A 13,950-nucleotide genomic window follows, 5' to 3' on the forward strand; every position below is an offset into this window, starting at 1 on the left:
AAAAAAAAGGTTTAGCCTCTGCCAAAAAGGTTGTGCCATTAGGTTTAGGTTCCTTTTGTAAGTCTGTCTGCCTATCTATGTTTGCAGGAGTATGTGAAAACTAAAGGATGGATTTTGATTACTTAGGAAAAACATCCACTAGGTGACTTTCTCAGTGCTGTAACAGTTAAAAAAAACTGTTGACGGCCACGGTCGGCTTTTTCTTTGAGGATTAAATACTTCGTAGTCGGCTACACATTTGTAATCCGCCGCATACTGACAAATTATAAAGCTAATTACAAACAATTCCAGAATTTCTACATTATTATTATTATTATTATTATTATTATTATTATTATTATTATTATTATTATTATTATTGTTGTTGTTGTTATTATCAACCAAGCTACAACCCTTGTTAGAAAAGCAGGATACTAAATAAGAATATTTTTAGTATCTTTTTTTAATAAGAATATTTAAAAAACCTAAATGATGGCTGAAAAATTACATGAAATTTTTGTTTTACTGAAGAAACAGTAAAAGAGAATGAAGACAAAACAACAGAAACAAGAGAGCCTAGAAGACCCTTAGGTGCCGTTGTAAAGGTAACACTACCATTACTAAATTAGTGAGCTCAGCTGCTCAACTAACAATTAGACATTTCGGCAGAAACATGTCTTTGCAGCTAGTGAGGAGGATTTTATTTAGACCGGCTATATACAGGTATCTGGTTTGCTCGAGTTGCTGTTACAAGGACTAATTTACTAATTTTTCCCGTATGTTGTGATGCTCGTGCTATCATACGGGCAGAATCGTTTCTGCCGTAATGGGCATGTTTGTTTTCTAGAAGGGCACCACTGTGGATTTAGCTATGTAGGCAAATACACTTTATGTAATTCATTAAATGTATGCCAAGAAAGTTTTATCATTTCAACATTGTGTTCAAAAGCGCATATGTTTAGGTAAACTGCAAAATTCTTTACTATGAAAGGTCCGCATCAATATTTGGGGTTTTGTTTGATGTGTTGGGTTTGTCAAGCCCCTTAAGCAGGCCCGGGGTCGAAGACTTTTGGCACGCCCTAGGATCCAATACAGGCCAGGTGGTTGTGTTACACACTTTACTGCTACATATTAAGGGGTTTGTATTATTTTAGTAGATCTGACACCAAATATTAATTGCGGACCTTTTGTAATGTAATTACCCAATTAAAAAGCCCAACAGTGTTTAGGAGTAAAAACAGACAAGGTTGGGAAACGCCCCAACCTATGAAAGTAACAATCGATCTTACATGTGGGCACCGGCCCCCAGGCCAGATATAACTAGGCAACAAAACAAATGCACCTCAGTATCAGAAGCTCTAAAAGAACTGAAAACCCTCAAAAAACAGAATGAATACTTAGTTCTACCATAGCGGATTTTGTAATCATCATTTCATGCACTATTGGGTAATTCCAAGCCGGCTTATTTCTTGGGTGAGGCTTTGACTGTATGGCAATTGATGTTTCTTTGTCGGTATTTTACTTGATTTACAAGGTTTTAAAGTAATATCTTGCTTGTCGGAAGATGAATCCATAAATACGCTGTCAGGTTTCACTTTGAAGATGGTTGCTACTTTACCACTCTTTTGTATCCCCTTCAAAGTCAATTTACCCATCATGTAAATTCTTCGGCGGATCCCAGTTTAAGGTTAGGTTAAGGGATCAGCGACTAAAAAGGTAATCTTAAAAATTTGAATTGAAAAATTTATGGCTATAGTCTAAGAATGTGTCCACGTAGCCATTATGCTAAATTTGTCCGATTTCTCTAGTTATGGCCTAAAATGTAAATAACAACTATATAACGCATAAAACACCAGTAGCGTAAATGAACCTGGTATGTATATGAAGAAATCTGTTTTAATGGCGATGCACCTTTTTTATTCCTTAGTTATGATAACTATCCATAACATGGGTCATTCCTATAACTCCAAGCTAGCAAGGGGCTATCACCTGTGTTGTGGCTGAACTCTGAGCATGTTTAAGTTGTTTACGCTGGGTCCATGAAACTGCTTCTTCCAAGCCACGAAAGTAGATCAAGAAGTAGCTCAAAGAGAAAATTAGAGGGGAATGGAGCTTCGGAGAGAGAGAGACTTTTTCAAAGTTTTTGGTTCTCAGTGTGGATTTACCTTCAACTTTTTTGTCTGGACTAATTAACCTGCAATTAATCCCTAGGTAAGTCCATCAGCAAAGGGTTTCCCATAGACGCATCCTGAAAATAACAGATCAGCGGGTATCTGTTTGATGCGGTTCATATCCTGTCCGGCAAGTGTAAATAACTTGTTTGGCAAGGGATGGATTTGAGACACTTAAAAAGTGTAGCCAGTACTAAACCACAAGGCAAAGGACATTCCATTTATAAGAATGTGTCTTAGGACAACAAATCAAATGCCACCATTCTTATCATAAGCCTAAAAATAAAAATTAAACAGTTTCCATAGCCTTGAAGTTCTACTTTTTATGTAACTAAAACTTAGCCAATCATCAAAACATCAAGCTTCTTTGGTGGAGGTTACCCAATCCTGGTTTTTGGACCATTCTAAATTTTTTAGCTGTAACATGGGGAAACATAATAAAACAATGTCTTTTGCTCTGAGTTTTGATTTTTGGTGAATGATGTCCAGATTATTAGAATGATTATGTTACACTTCTTCAGAAGATGAATCCCGGCCATAAATCCACATGTGCGCCAGGTTTCACTAAAACCAAAAAGCAAAGGAGATGGTTAAAATGCACCATTTTGGCTAAAACCTCTTGTATCCCCCTTCAAAGTCAATGAACAAAAATTTTTCCGCAATATCCTATAAATTCTTCAATGGACAATATCAAGTTTTAAAAGTTGGGATTAAGGGATAGGTTGGTTAGTATACATCTCCATATTAAAATAGGGAAGGATGGGGGCAGTCATAGAGGGAGCCCTCTCAGCCAGGTCAGGGGAGATCAAGGAAAGGTAGGTTAGCATGCATCCATGTTAAAATAGGGAAGGGTGGGAGGGTCCATAGGGTGAAGCCCCTGCTTGATCAGGGCATGGTGCCATAGGTCAGGTTAGGTTGTGGGAGGCTAGGTTAGAATGGATCCTTGTTGAAAACTGCCTTTTGTTTGCTTTTATTCTGGCCTTTAATTTGCCAAAATGACCTCTTTTGACAGATTTTCAGTTGGTGAGTTAATCATAATTGTGTTAATTCCATTGTATTGCTGCCAGGCAGGGGAAGGTGTTGGAAAGCTTTTCTCTGCATTCTTCCCATGTTTATGGATGGTTATGGAATGGCTAAAGTTCCTCAAAGTAGTGAAACTACTAAATATTCGTTGTTAATGCTATACTACAGTACTTTTTATTTTCAGATATGGCCACAACTATCAGAATCGCCCCCTGTGCTCAGTACCCCCAGATAATGCTCCAGGGAGTAAAGACCCTCCTGGTGATAAAAAGGAATTTAACGTGAAGAAAGTTCAAGAAAGTGAAGCACACCATAGTACTAAGCCTTCAGAACATTCAGAAAATACAGTAGAATTGCAACAGAAAAGTGAAGCATCTGTGGAGCAACAGGGTAATGAATCAAAGAAAGTTGAAGAAGTTAAACTGGACACACAACAGAGCTCTGTATCATCCTTGGGGCAACAGGGTAGTGAATTGGAGAAGCTTGAAAAAACAGAATTAGAACCTCAACAGATCCACGAAGCTTCAGTGGAACATGTCACTGAAGCTAAAAAACCTGAAGAAGTTAAAATTGAAGCCCAACAAAGCCCTGAACCTTCCATGGAGCAACCTGTTAGTGAATCTAAAAAGCTTGAAGAAATTAAAATTGAAACCCAACAAAGCCTGAACCTTCCATGGAGCAACCTGTCAGTGAATCTAAAAAACTTGAAGTTAAAATTGAAGCCCAACAAAGCCCTGGACCTTCCGTGGAGCAACATGTCAGTGGACCAGAGAAACTCGAAATGAAAGTCGAAGCCCAACATAGCACTGGACATTCTGTGGAGGAAATTAAAGTAGAAGCCCAACAGAACATTGAACTTTCTGTGGCGGAACAGGCTAACAAATCAGAGACACCAGAAGAAAGTAAAGTAGAAGCGCTGCAGAATGTTAAATCTCCTATCGAGCAAACTGACACTGTACCCATTCTAAGTGTTGAAGATGAGAAGCGAGCAGCAGCTAAGAAAAAGCTGAATGATCTGTTGATATCCTTAGCAACAGTAAGTACTTACTGACTGTTTTTCTTAACAGGAATTTTGGAAATTTAGAAAGTACATACATCAGTATATATTTAACACATTCTTCAACTGCCTTTCTCATTTGTTCCAGTTTATGGAATAGGGTAAGGCATATAAAAATTTTTGATGGATTTCATAAACTTGAGGTTCATTGTCATGATGGAGATATGTTTCACACACACACACACACACACACACACACACACACACACACACACACACACACACACACACACACACACTATTATGGAAACTCTCTCCCTCTTTTCTCTCACGCTACTCTTCTGGGAACACTCTCTCATACATTGCATGTAGCCAAACTAAGGTTGAACTTTGTATGGCAGTTAATTGCTTGAACAAGTAAACACTTGGGCCAAAGGAATTATTGTAACTTGGTTGTTATGTAGATGTGACGGAAGGACCAAATTTATAAATCCTGCAGTGCTTTTTAAGATGTGCCAGTACTTACAGATACAGTGACAAAAACTGTATACAGTATAGCATTATGGAAGGTATCAGTAGATTAGCACTGTATGTATTGTAAATTTAAAAGGGTTATACTTCTAGAACAGTAACATATTGGTACAAGAAAAACACTGCAGAATTTTAATCTAGAAAGATATTTGTATGATGGTTAAATGAAACAAATGGCATGATTGGAGTGATGGCACTGCTGATTTGTGTATTTCAAGATGTGAAACTCATATTGATGCGGGCACACAGTCTAAAAAGACTTGTAATTTTTCTGTCTCCTTTTAGAATTATTTAAAATTTATACAGTTCAGGTAAACGTGCTTCTGCTGGGCTTACTTCTATAGATATACTGAACACATATTATTGATTTTAGACAGATCCAGTACCAGTTGAACCGATATCAAGATTACAGTTATCCAAACCAAAAGCTAGACCTAAGCCGGCCAGGAAAGGGAAGGAGGATATCAAAGAGAAAGATGCAGTCTCTGCATCAGGGCCACCTGTGGAAACTCAAATTGGTAATTGTCATTTGTTTATGTTTTGTATGTATAGAATTAACAAAAATTAACTTTGAAGTTCTGTTTACAGTGAACTGTCAGCTGGAAACTACTAGAGGAAAATTGATAGAAAAATCATCACATCATGAATTTATCATGTGCTTCATGTAGAAATAGGTTTTTTATTAACTGAGTTATTGGGAAACTGCCATGATAGGTGTACTGTAATTACATTTTTGATATAGATAGTAACTTGTCAGTTCTAATTCTTTTGGAAACATTTTAGTATATTATACAGTATATCTCTTGCTATTTCATTAGCTATTGTCCGTGGATGTTATGTAGCAAAGTACGGTATAATAACTGTACTGTAGATGAAAGACCTACCAAAAACCATAGTTAGTCGTGATGCAAGTTTTATTCCTTCATTTTAAAACCAGTGGTTGTTTTTATTTCATCTTTATGGAAACCTTACAAATGGTATAGTGAAATTAGACCTTTTGCTCTTATGAGCATCACCTTCTATTATGAATTTGATTAAGGGATGTTCCAGCTTAAGAATGAATAGTATATTATCAAAAAGCAAAGAATGTAAATTTGAGTTGGTTTCTTGACTAGGAATGATTACAGAAGGTTTGAATTAATTTAGTCATTTAGACACTTTAATTGGTTAGTACCTCTGTAATATGATGGAAGTAATTTTTATTAATTTATATAAGACAGTAAATGTTATCAATGCTGTAGTGATGAGGCAAGAGAGGCAAGTGAAGGGAGGATGTGTGATGAACCATTAAATAAAAGAATTTATTCTGAATTTTTCTCTCGTCTGACCTTGGTTGAGAATGGTATTTGTTGCTCATCTCAGACTAATCTTGTTTCAGAACCTAAACTGGTTGAGGCTGCTAGAGATGTTGCGGAAAGTCTGGGTGGTGATGTGAAGACTACAGAATCGGAACTTTTGTCAACTCTTAGGTCTCATGCTGCTGAATCCTCCTTAGAGGAGAAACAAAGCATTGATCTCAGGTTAGCAAAATACTGTTCCATGTTTTGTAAGTGACAGAAGGAAATAATGCATGGCTCTTCTGTACTTATTACAAAATGAGTGCTGATATAGGTTGTTTGCCATTTCCTTGGCTAAGGAAAGTTAGAGTTAAACTAATTCTTTCAATCTTTTAAGTGGACAGAGTGAATAGAGTGAGGGGAAGTAAAGGTTGAATCTCAGCTACAATAGAAAGGAGGAAGTTTGCATAAATGAAAGGGTGTACTGTATTGGTATTTTGATAGAATTTGTAACTGACTTGGAAGTTTTACATTAGTAGTGTATTAGATTTAAATACTATAGATAATTTAAAAAGGTTGAGAAGAATGAAATAGAAAGTTTTAAAAATGTAGGAATAATATGTAGGGTCAATTATCTTGCTAATATAAGGAAGGTGGAAGAAATAAAATGAGAAAAGGACTAATTTCCAAAATCCTGAGTAGTCTACACTTGTCATATAACGTTATTACTACTACTTGTGTATTATTTGGTATATCAGTTGTCCATACTTATATTTGGAGGCTACCATTCAGTTTAGGACAATTAACTCAGACTAGCCTGTACGTAACAATTCAAACCTTGGCATAGGCTACTGTAAGTGTACCCCATAGGCCTAGGCTGATATTCTAGGCCTATTCTTAGCTGGAACTAGTACTTGATGTCGGAGACAGAAGAATCTTCATTTTGTAGTTAAGGTTGAGGGAAAGGCTGACTCCCACGGTTTGTTTAATGTTTCTTAGTAGGTGGATACATGATGTAATAACTTATTCCTAGTGGAGTCCTTCCATAATTTTTAGAACTGGTTCCTAAACTGGTACCCTATACTGGTTTTTATACTGGTTCATATACTGGTTCCCTATATTGGTTCCTTATAATACAAAAAGTTCATTTAGGAAAGCAGTCTTGTACCAAACAGTATGCAATCCTTAGTCTAGGCTATACTGTACTCATGCTTAACTTAACTGGTACGCTGCACAGTTAGCCTGGCTTTACTTTCACAATATGAGTGGCATTTAACTCAAGAACAGACATTTTCATAAACTTATGGAAGAATATCACAAATCTTAGCTTACAGTTACAACCACATGCAAGCTCAACAAGGTGCAACTTATGTAACATTACCATAACAGTTCTTGGTAATGTGCTGTTACTACAAGGTATAAATACAAAAGAACACTACAGTATCAGGTGTTATGACAACATGTACATTATAAACCAAGATAAATGCATACCTTTTACAGGGGAGAAATAAGGCATTTCAAATGAAAACAAGGGGAGCTACATTCCTTTCCCCTCTCATGTCGTCGTACATGTCTCAAACAGTGTAATTTCAGCGTACACAACTACACACTTAGTTACATTTACGCACTTAAGTACGTACACTCGATCATGGACTGCCTCAATTTCGAGCGGTTCACTTAATGTCTTGATAAGATGAAGACCAATTCGTTTTTTCAGTCCACCAATTATGAAGGGTATTGCCATTAATTTGAATGAAGGATTTCCATCATTACAGTTTAATAGGGGTTATGTATAGCCCCACAGATACTTGATCTTCCTAGAAATGATTATTGATACAAGCATTCAAGAGAAGTTCATTCAGCTTACAGAATTTTAATTTCACACATGATTTCTCATGTGTCTTTAGGTTTAAGGTAAGAAGGAAGGACTGAATACGTTTTATGAATGTATATCTCCTATTTGCCATTTTCTTTATGAAGGTAATTTAAAATGCTGTATAGATGGAAATATTATTACAAAATTATTTGTTACCAAAAATGATGAACTGTATACAGTATGTTCCCTTTTGTTTCTTAGTGAGCTTTTTGTCGGGATGAAAGTGGAAAGAAGTAAGAGCACACCTGTGGTGGAACGACAGCAGTATGGCAGGTATGATCGAGACCCATCCACCCCACTGCAGAGATCGGTTGAGGAAGAATCTCAATACAGAAGATCCTGGTCATCCCAACAAAGCCGATCAAGGTAACTTACATAAAGAAGAAAGTTTGGAGATACTTTTATTAACTTCTTCAAGTGCTGATGTCATTATGATAGCTTTTAAAAATAGTGAAATACCAGTCCTTGTGCTTCATGTTGTTATGAGTCTTGTGTGTTTTAGATGGTATGTGATTTCTGAGAGTTCTTTTGTTGGAGTACAGAAACATTTTTTATTTTTCACACTTTTATGACATTTATCACTTGTTTAAAAACTGGTTTTCCATTTTAAATGGGTCTGTATGTAGTTAAGGTGGGATTGTATAGTTCATTACCCATTTAAAAAGGGTGAATACACTGTACATTATTTTGTTTGTAATGTATCAACTTAGTTTTGCAGGTTGTCTCCTGCACTTGGAGAACTACATTATTTAGGCTTTTTGTTATCACTACCTACATCCTCATATGTGTTGCTTGTTTTGCAGCTGTGCAGAGATAACTAGAAGTCACTTAGATTTTGAAAAATTTATAAATATTTCCGTATTCCTTTAATTTATACATACCATTTAGGTTTTACATATGATTTATGTTTTTAATTTTCAGGGACCCTATTAATGTTGATTTGATGACTGGTAAAAAGTTAGGAATATTTGACTTAGTGAAGTTAGAAGAAATCAAGTCAGGAGATGAAGGATCCATCATTGGGGAGTCAGTTTTACGTGTATGGGAGGCAGTTCATCAACGAGAATTACAGCTCAGCATCACTCACCCGCCATCCAATGCCTTTGTGGAAATGATTCAGTGGACCAAGCAAGGAAAACTTTGGACATTCCCCATTAATAATGAAATTGGTCAGTACAGTATATATCTTTCAAATATTGCATTAGCCTTTTTGTCTTTTTGTTTTCCTGTCATTAAGACATAATTCTTGGATCAATCCTGTGAGAGGAAAGTAAAAATTGTAACACTGGTCTGGTTAAATAATTATGAACCTCAGGTGCTTACTACTTGCCATGCCAGTTTTCTTTGTGATGTAGGAAGAGTAGCAGAAGCAGCTGAAAGAGTGCTTGAAGCTGAGAAACTGGTTATAACAAAAACAGTACAGGCAAGTCGGTTCTTACAGGTCCGGCTTACGACGTTCGAGGTTACGATGCTTTTCAAATATATTCATAGAAATTATTTCCCAGTTTATGATGCATGTTCTGGGTTTATGATCGTAAACCGTCACCGATCAATAGAAGAAATATAGCTCTAAATGGCAGATAGAATAATCAAAATTTGGAGTTTTTTGATGAAAAACTCAATGAAAATGCAGTTTACATCGTTTTCAATACACCAAAACATTAAAAGTAAAGTTTTCTTAGGATTTTGACGATTTTTGACAATTTTTCGGTTTACGCTGATTTTCGGTTTAAGATGCAGCGCAAAAACGCAAGCCCCATTGTAAACCGGGGACTGCCTGTAATGCCTTTTGGTAATGTATACGGGCATGTTACCTGTATAGTCCATATTGGTCATGGGCTCAAATTCCATCTGGGCAGATTAAAAGTTTTAGCAGTAAATTGATATCTAGAAAAAGGCCAGATAGGAATTTAAGGAGAAAGTGTGTGAGATCAAAGATGTTTGTTTGAACATATGTGGATAATTTATTGAGTAATTACTGGTAATTCTTTGGATTTGATTTGTATGTTGAGTGCACTGAATTTATTTTAAACAATAATTCATAATTCTCTTAAAATTTCAGGTTTAGAAGCAGAAAAACAAGTTGGATTTCACGAGCATATCTTTCTTGAACACCACTTGGAGGGCTGGTGTCCTAAGCGAGGACCTGTTAGAAATTTTATGGAATTGGTGTGTACTGGACTTTCAAAAAATCCACACTTGACAGTGGAACGAAAAAAGAGACACATTATGTGGTACAAAAACTATTTTGAGTCAAAGCAAGAGGTCTTGAAAGAAGCTGGTGCTGTTTAAGTTACCTGCAGTAAAATGTCTACTGCTGATAACTTCTCAGTTCAAAATATTCAAGGAGAGACAAATCAGCCGGTGCTCAAGAAGACAGTTGAATTTATTGATTGTTCATACAGCTTTATTCAGTACCTGTGAGAAGTCAAAGTTAGAACATTCAGAATGAGGAAATAGTAAAGAAACAAATGAAAGAGCTGCATATAACTTTCTTTTTTTTGTTTCAAAAATGGTAAAAATCATTGTACAAATGCTGATGAGTACCAACAATGGATGTGTGCAATATAAGTTCCATTTTTGTAGTCAAAGTTTGGTGTATGGCATGTAAATAAATCACAAAATTGATGTATGGTACTTTTTCTAGCATTATTTGATTTAATTTTCCAGAGGGCAAACTACCCAACATAAACATTATCACAATACCCATCACTTTTAAACTTGAAAAGAGAAGAAATAATATTGTTGGAGTATTAACAAAGCCGTGGAGATGGATAACCACCTTTAATGTTTCTGGAGATGTGCACTTAAGAATACTATGTTTTTTGCAATATCCATTTGGTCCTCAGCTGGAGTGCTTTCTGCTGTCTTTTTTATGTTATGGTGGCATCTCGTTTAACAGGTTTTTAATTTTTATTTTGCCTAATTCTCAAATCACTCGTGTAACAGCAATACCTTCAAGCAAGCCATAAAAGTGTTTAAAAATGTGACATGGTCATGTTAAACTGGACTGTAAAAAAGGCAGTAATGACTATATCAAGTGATTGGTCACCGTACTTCGTCTTCATCTATTATGGAACTAATCATATGTGCCTCCTGAACTGAGGTTTCTGCTTTTTTTTTTATTTGTAGAATGCAAATATAGAGGCCTCATGTCTTGTAATGGCTGAATTCGATTTCACTTTAGTTCAAAGGAAATGAGGAGGCTCCCTCCTGAACCACATTATCATTTAGAAGTCTTAACATGAAAATTTTGTTTGATGGTGTCAGCATTTACAAAAGTAGGAGTCCCTATACTTCTTTACCCATAGGGTAACTCATTCTGAATATGGAGATTTTTAGGCCATTATTTTTCTGAATTCCTTGTAGAACTACTGTAACACACATGACCAAACTGGATTACTCAGAATAAACTCAAAGAAATAACCCCTTTCATATGTAAGCTCTTTGAAACCGTAAAAGATGGTACAGCTACACTTATGGCGCTATTGTACAGTAGTGCCTCTTGTTTCAAGGAATGGCATCTCCCAGTGGAATAAAAAGATTATTTAGAAGATTTGCCATGTACTACTAGATCAGAGGAAATATATTAGGTCAGTATTTACAAGCTAGGAGCATTTTTATTGTGCAACATGTTTTGGTGAAAGTCTACATAAGCTAATTCAAGGTAATGAGCAATTAATCTCTCTCAGAGAACACAAGTTTATCATTGTAGCAAAGACTTGCAGTCATTGGTAATTTGTACTCCAGAAAAAGTACTGTTACAGAGCTTATGATTTTCAGAGAAGAACTAAAATTCAAATAGAACCCAAAAAGTAATGCATTGCAGAGTAAAATATGCAATTACATTTAACATCCTCCACTGCTAGCCTTTTTTGAGAGGGAAGCTGCATAATTACTATATGTTAGGCAGGATGATCAATCCCTATAAACAGTCTTGAGGGGCAGTCTAAAGGGGGTTAGTATGTCAATGTGCTCAGAATTTTTAAAAGCATGCACATGGTCATTGAGCCATTTATTAACATTTATAGTAAAATACAGAGGAACTTTGTACAAAGCATAAAACCAGTTATCAACCAGGCTGTGATAGTGAACAGGAAGCCAATGTAATTAATAAGACTTTACTGTTTGGAAGAAAGAATGGAAAATTAAGGAAGACGAGCAGAAGGAAAGCAAACGTAATTTTTAAAAATATTTATACTACCCTAGTTTTATTATGTTCTTTCCTGTGAATTTTTTACTTATTTATTAAACATTACTAGGATTTTGGCCGCTGTTGAGCTAGGTCTCGAAATTAGTATGATAACCTGAAAAATAATGTACATAAATCAACAGTTTTTAGTGTTTTTATATACAATACAATACAATACTAAATTTACTCTACAATGGTCGTGTGTATCGTAATTAATTATGTTGCCTGGTGTCACATATATTTATATTAATACTAGACCTTGACGGTGGGTTTGGAGTACCTAAATTTTTTTTTTTTTTCATTATTTTGACGTTGGAGGCGTTTTTTCCAGAAATTACCATAAAAATATCTGACAATACACATCGTTATAGCAACAGTTATGCAGACATAGCTAAAAAATACAAATGTAACTTGTAAATTAGAAAGGCGAAAATAATGAAAAATCAGGTCCCCAATTTACGGTAATTATCCAGTAGGGGGTTAGTGCTGGCAGTGCACCTCATGAGGTGCACTTTAGGTATTGCTTAAGGTTCTTTGCAGCGTCCCTTCGGCCCCTGCTGCAACTCCTTTCATTTCTTTTACTGTACCTACAGTCATATTCCCTTCCTTCCATCTTACTTTCCACCCTCTCCTAACAATTTTTTAATTGTGCAACTGCGAGGTTTTCCTCATGTTACACCTTTCAAACCTTTTTACTATCAATTTCAGTTTCAGCGCTGAATGACAAACAGGTCCCAGCGCTTGGCCTTTAACCTAAATGCTATATTCTATTCTATTCTGCAGTAATTACATTAGGAATATTTATTCACATCGTAATGTAATTAGGATCACCAATGAACTGACTGCTTTATGCTTACAGTCCAACTGTCACACCCATAAGTTTCACATCAAGATAGGATATTACGGTTATTTATCAAGGTCTGCTTTTTTATGTTTACACCCCAGCTGTCACATCTATAAGTTTCACATCATGATCAGGTACTACACCTTAGGCTACACATGGTCAAGTTTACCGAAAAGTGAAAGCCTGTTGTACAATCTTGAAAATATCTGTAGCTAGTCCTGTGTTAACACCATTTTTGGTTCTATTATGCACAATAAATCATTCAGATATTTTTGACGGACAGTTTTGAAAGTTTAATGAGTCATATTTTTAAAATTATTCTGACTTTGATGAGCAGTAGTGAAAATCAATACAGAAACAATCTTTTCATGAGGCGCAAACACCTTTTATTACTTTTACCGTCTTATTAATTATATTTCGCACTCCCTAAGCACAATTAAGCACACTTTTCTTTATAGAACACTCATCGAGATATTTTACTGCTATATTTTCTAAGATGATTTTTAGCACTTTAACAACATTAACAATCCCAGGACGATTACTATTTTCTTACATCCCTATCAAATGTCTTAAAAAACTGCTTTTGAGTTTTTAAACCTTCACACCAACATAAATTCAGCTTGATTTATGTTTGATTTTAGTTGCTAAAATATCGTACAATCTTTAACAATATCGAGAACAGTTTATTATTGTACATTAACACTGCACCAAATATTAAGAGTATGTGAATCAAATAAAGGAGGAACAAAAGAAATGAGAACACTAACGTCTTCTCTGATCGAAATCAGCTGAAGTGAAAGAGCTGTTATATAGATTTACCCCTACTATTACTACGAAAAGTTATTATACCACAGGCAAAAGTAAAAATTTTGGAAATTATAGTTACAAAAGTGTATATCACTGCTGCTACTACTACTACTACGAATTGCAAAAAAAAAAATATTTTTTTTTTATTCAAGACCAAAAACTGTTTCAAGTAGGTTAACACTAAAAGGGATGAATTTCTTAGTGGAGGATTAACCTCGTCAACTGTCAGTTTTATCCAGGCTTTGACTACGGT

At 35.5% G+C, this 13,950-nt stretch overlaps 1 protein-coding gene across 2 annotated transcripts in view; it reads left to right on the forward strand.

Moving 5' to 3' along the window:
• mRpS31 (mitochondrial ribosomal protein S31) overlaps positions 1–10,482 on the forward strand; it is a 35,282-nt gene extending 24,800 nt beyond the window's left edge. Inside the window, exons 1-7 of one of the 2 annotated variants that reach the window (XM_067085752.1) lie at positions 511–702; positions 3,358–4,209; positions 5,075–5,219; positions 6,080–6,221; positions 8,056–8,220; positions 8,776–9,023; positions 9,917–10,482. In XM_067085752.1, the coding sequence (XP_066941853.1) occupies positions 3,847–4,209; positions 5,075–5,219; positions 6,080–6,221; positions 8,056–8,220; positions 8,776–9,023; positions 9,917–10,146 (1,293 nt within the window). In that variant the 5' untranslated portion in view covers positions 511–702; positions 3,358–3,846 and the 3' untranslated portion in view covers positions 10,147–10,482. Of the gene's footprint in view, positions 1–510; positions 703–3,357; positions 4,210–5,074; positions 5,220–6,079; positions 6,222–8,055; positions 8,221–8,775; positions 9,024–9,916 lie in introns of those variants that run through there. The other variant, XM_067085753.1, reaches the window with a different exon arrangement.
• Positions 10,483–13,950: the final 3,468 nt, after the last annotated feature.

The sequence above is a fragment of the Macrobrachium rosenbergii genome, chromosome 42 (assembly GCF_040412425.1).
Source record: "Macrobrachium rosenbergii isolate ZJJX-2024 chromosome 42, ASM4041242v1, whole genome shotgun sequence".
NCBI lineage: Eukaryota > Metazoa > Arthropoda > Malacostraca > Decapoda > Palaemonidae > Macrobrachium > Macrobrachium rosenbergii.